Source organism: Loa loa, assembly GCF_000183805.2.
Source record: "Loa loa unplaced genomic scaffold supercont3.81, whole genome shotgun sequence".
In the NCBI taxonomy this organism is placed as follows: domain Eukaryota; kingdom Metazoa; phylum Nematoda; class Chromadorea; order Rhabditida; family Onchocercidae; genus Loa; species Loa loa.
Window position 1 is genome coordinate 106,127 of NW_018108261.1, and position 4,359 is coordinate 110,485.

Consider the following 4,359-nt stretch of genomic DNA (forward strand, 5'->3'; position numbering starts at 1 on the left):
GAAGAAAGAAAAAAAAAAAGTTGCAATGCTTACTGTAGCGATTAATGGCATGCTTGTTATTAACTCCAGTAGAAAATGCAATTTTAAAACAACCCGAAATGTACTACCCTGAAAGAAACAATTACGGTAATTTATCCGTCGGACATAAATATCCAAAAATGTCATATGCTAATTTTCATTTGTAATAGCATGCAATAAACTTACTTTATAACTTAGGAAAAATATGATGACTGTTTGAAGTATGCTTAAAAATGCAACGATTACTTGACAGATCCAAATTGAAAATTTTCGATCAACCCATATTAGATACTGGCTGAAATAAATTTACTCTCAATTGACAATAATGGAAGAAAAGTCGCCGCCTCATGAAAGTTGTCTCTTACCACCGCTTTCATTTGCTTTTCCCTTTCTTTACTTTAAACTAGAATTTATGAAAAAAATTTGCTGCAAATATTAAACAAAAATTTATTTCAAATAATCCAAAAAACAATCCATCCCAATTGCAATAAAAAAGGTCACATATTTTTCCAATGGCATACATGACAGCCTTTAAATCCGACCTATTTAAATAATAAATTTCGATATCTTCCCACCAAAATGAAGCCTAATGCTCCATAACAGAGATTCCGTTATATCAGAAGCCTACTATTCCATAACAAAGGTCTTATTATATCAGAAGCCTACTGTTCCATAATAAGGATTCTGTCATATCAGAAGTTTTCTCTTCCAGAACAAAGATTTTGTTATATCAGAAATCTACTGTTTCATGACAAAAATTCTGCAATAACACAAGTCTGCTGTTCCATGATAAAAATTTTCTTTGTGATATAAATCTGATATAAATCAGAAGTCCACTGTTGATATAAAATTTTTGATATAAATCAGAAGCCTATTGTTGCTGAAAAAAAAAAAACTCGCTGAAACTGGAAATGAGTAATTGAAATTAAATTAGAATTCAATCATTTATAATTCTGAATTAACCATCATCTATTAAAATTCACGAGAAGACACTTACAATTTTATTTCGCCGGGAGGATAATAATCCGGTTTGATGTAACGCGGAAGATTCCCGTTGTCATTAACGACCCGTACACAATACAAAATGCACGAAAGCACTTTGATGAATAAATTGAAAAGTCGAATACGAAAACCTAAAAAAGTATAAAAAATTCTAAAATTAGCATTAATGACTTTAATGAATTAAACTTAGTGTCAATTATACATTTCAACATATATTTCCTACTTTGGAACTTAACCTCAAGTACAAAGTTCATGTTGTTCTGTCCACTCGATTATTGATATTTTTCTTCAATCACATCAATACCCTTCATTATCATTAGAGGATCATCCCGACATTTCGCGATCTTTTCATCTCTTTAATTTTCTTCGATTGAATTATCCCGCGGTATGAATATCTTATAGATTTCTTTAATCATCGAAGATATTATGCCTCTATTAGCCTGGTTATATTTTGCAATCTTGAAAGATTTTCTACAACCATCCTTACAATCCTTATAAATTACTAAGATTTTTATTAACCGAGGATCAATTTCTTTCATTTAACTTCAGAGCTTTTCATGATTTCATCTTTCTTACCTTCTTCTCATTAACCATCAATCTTGTTCCCATGGATTAAAATCTAATTAGTAATTTTATTCCCTAGCTTATGCTCTCCTTAAAGTTCACCATGTTTACAACTAATTGTTTGCTAATTGTTTATTTATCCACTATCTAGCCATGACCATCAATAAATATTTCTTTCTTCTTCTAATAAATACCTTATTGTGGCTATTTTCCACTGCTCTCTTATTCTCAAATCTATCAAATGACCATTCTCATTTCTTCGAAGCATAAAATATTTCAGTACAACGTTATCTACTCCTCTGGATACTCCAGGAGTGATTCATCAATGAGTTCCTTCCTACTCTTTGTCCTTTTCTCCTAAATTTAAGTTGTCAATTCCTTATTGTCCCTTCTTTTTTCCCATCATCGACTGCTGGAGAAATCTGATTACTCCATCTATATCAGATTCTCATCCTTTTGGCGTTTCAATGTACACCTGTTGCCACGTTTACTTCTCCGGTCCTTCGCTTTCGTCTCCTCCGAAATTATTCTTTCCCAATTCATCAATAATTCATTCCTTTCTGACCATTCCATAATCGTATAACATAGGTAGATGTATGTTTACTTCTCTAACATCCTGTTAAGCTAATGGACTATTTGTAGAAGCTTATTTGACGTGATGTATCTAATTGCAGATTCATATGATGACCAAAGTCGTCTCACTTTTCTCTGAAAATTATATGTCATCTTCAAACATTGCAGATGGCGCATCCGTCTTGTTGGCAGGAATTGTTGGAAATGATTATTATCTGTTTTGGTCTAGTAATGATCCATACATAGACCTTTGGTTAGGTCACAATTCCATCTGGTATTCCATACTTCAATTCGCAAAAAAGCTTCCAGCTATGAAGGAGTCAAAGTAACACTCAGTTCCAACAAGTATGATAAAGAATCCACTGTGATTCCTTTATCAGTTTATCATCAAAAGGATCGTTCATTACGTTATCACTTGTTATAAATATAATATGAGTAGAACGAACTTGTTTTGATATTTTCCACATAGTATTGCTGCAATCGATCCTTCAGATTTTGCTTCCTACCGTATTGCATACGTGAACTGAAATAGTACTGAAATACTGAAATAGTACTTTACCTTACCTTATTCATTTATCCTTTAACTTATACGGATAAGTATAAATTTAAAAGTAATAAGTATATGGGAATGCTCTGTGGAAGTGTTTGTTTTAGTCAGGTAAATATCGACAAATGTAATTAATATCGAGAAAATTAATAGAAATAGAAAAGATTCAATTTTGATGTGTCAAAGAAGCCAAGATGAACCATCTACGAAGGGAACGCTTTTGGATTCAATTCTGAGAAATTCTTGCGAATCAAGTCATTTATTAGGAGGAAAAGGTAAGTTGAAACGAATAATAGACGATTGGTGACGATTGTAAATTAGTAAGTAAATATATTGGACGAAATACATCTGTCAACCATCGCACAGTAAGCTATGACCTCATTAGTCATTTAGCTTTACTAATTCATAACAAAGGTATTTAATTAAAACCAAACAATGGAATACAATGATATCTCACGCACTGAGCTTGTAAATTAACACTTCATTTTCTATGAATATATACCTACCTTTTAGAATACATACCTGCCAGTATTGATAGTTATGCCACATAAAAAACTTACATTCCACGATCGTACCTTGTTGCTTCATTTGATGATCCAAGCATCCTAGGATTAGTCTTATTTTAATTAGGCTTCAATTTAATAAAGCACCGTGTAGCCAGGCTAACCAGGTTATGTAGAGAGATCGATTGGTCTTTAGAAGCGAAGCTGAACCAAACCCAAATGAGGGTTTGTTTTGATTAGAATTGTGTATCGCATAGCATCTCTTATTCCGCCTTTCTAGCTTTCAGTTTATTATTTGTCTACACTTCTTTTTCTCCACCCTTTTCATCCTGAATGTTCAGTTTGGAACTGTTGACAAGTGGCCTCATCCTAAAGTACATGTACTTAGCTAAAGCTGGCCAATTTGGCCGCTATTATGTTTGATAGCATTTTGGTACATTTTGGTAAATTTTTGTCTTGAAAATATTCCCTCAATTTCCAGATTTTCCTCAGATTTCAATCCTATAGGTATTTTAATTAGTGTGGATGGCATTAAAAGCTGTCACTTATTCGAAATAGCCTCAAGAAAATGAATAATCAATATAGAGAAGATGACTTGGTAAATAATTCCACCTGATTTGCCACCGTCAACTTTCCAAGAATGACAGATTCAATTTCTTAAATTGCTATCAACAAATGAAAATTTCCATCTATCTTTATTCACACGAATTCCATATGATAATTTTAAATGAACTGATTCGGGGAATAACTCCGGCGTAGGCCATAAGAAAATATTACCTTCCGATAGATCTACTTACTTATTAAATGACAAAGTTAGCCAGAATGTCTGCTTTTGTGTTTGGACAGTGAAATTCAACTGGAATTTTACCTGAGATTTTGCTTTTCCTCGGGACTATATTCCATTTCTTTTTGTTTTTTAAGAAATCCATCCTTAAAGTTCAGAGATTCATAGTGTGTAATTTTTGTATTAACTTCAACTAATAAGTCTGATATAGTAAGGCAAGTGAAAAAACGTATCTCACGTACGTGAAAAACTTGTCTTATCTTGAATTGTGAAATGAGAAAGACAAAAATTATCTGCGGGGTAGAAAGTTCATATGTGTTTTCATGCATCAAACAGTTGTAATTTTCGAGAAGAATCATTGCGATTAG

At 32.5% G+C, this 4,359-nt stretch overlaps 2 protein-coding genes across 2 annotated transcripts in view; one reads left to right on the forward strand and one right to left on the reverse strand.

Moving 5' to 3' along the window:
- LOAG_17482 (CBR-SLO-2 protein) overlaps positions 1-267 on the reverse strand; it is a 10,308-nt gene extending 10,041 nt beyond the window's left edge. Inside the window, exons 1-2 of the mRNA XM_020450143.1 lie at positions 205-267; positions 34-108 (exon numbers count right to left, since the gene is read on the reverse strand). Of these exons, the coding sequence (XP_020306225.1) occupies positions 34-51 (18 nt within the window). The 5' untranslated portion in view covers positions 52-108; positions 205-267. The remainder of the gene's footprint in view (positions 1-33; positions 109-204) is intronic.
- A 2,000-nt stretch (positions 268-2,267) lies between these two features.
- Positions 2,268-3,255, forward strand: LOAG_13036 (hypothetical protein; the record flags this gene model as incomplete). Its single annotated transcript, XM_003148546.1, has 3 exons — positions 2,268-2,482; positions 2,858-2,979; positions 3,218-3,255. The coding sequence occupies 3 exons, from the start codon at positions 2,268-2,270 to the stop codon at positions 3,253-3,255; spliced, it is 375 nt and encodes a 124-aa protein (XP_003148594.1).
- Between the last annotated feature and the right edge of the window lie 1,104 nt (positions 3,256-4,359).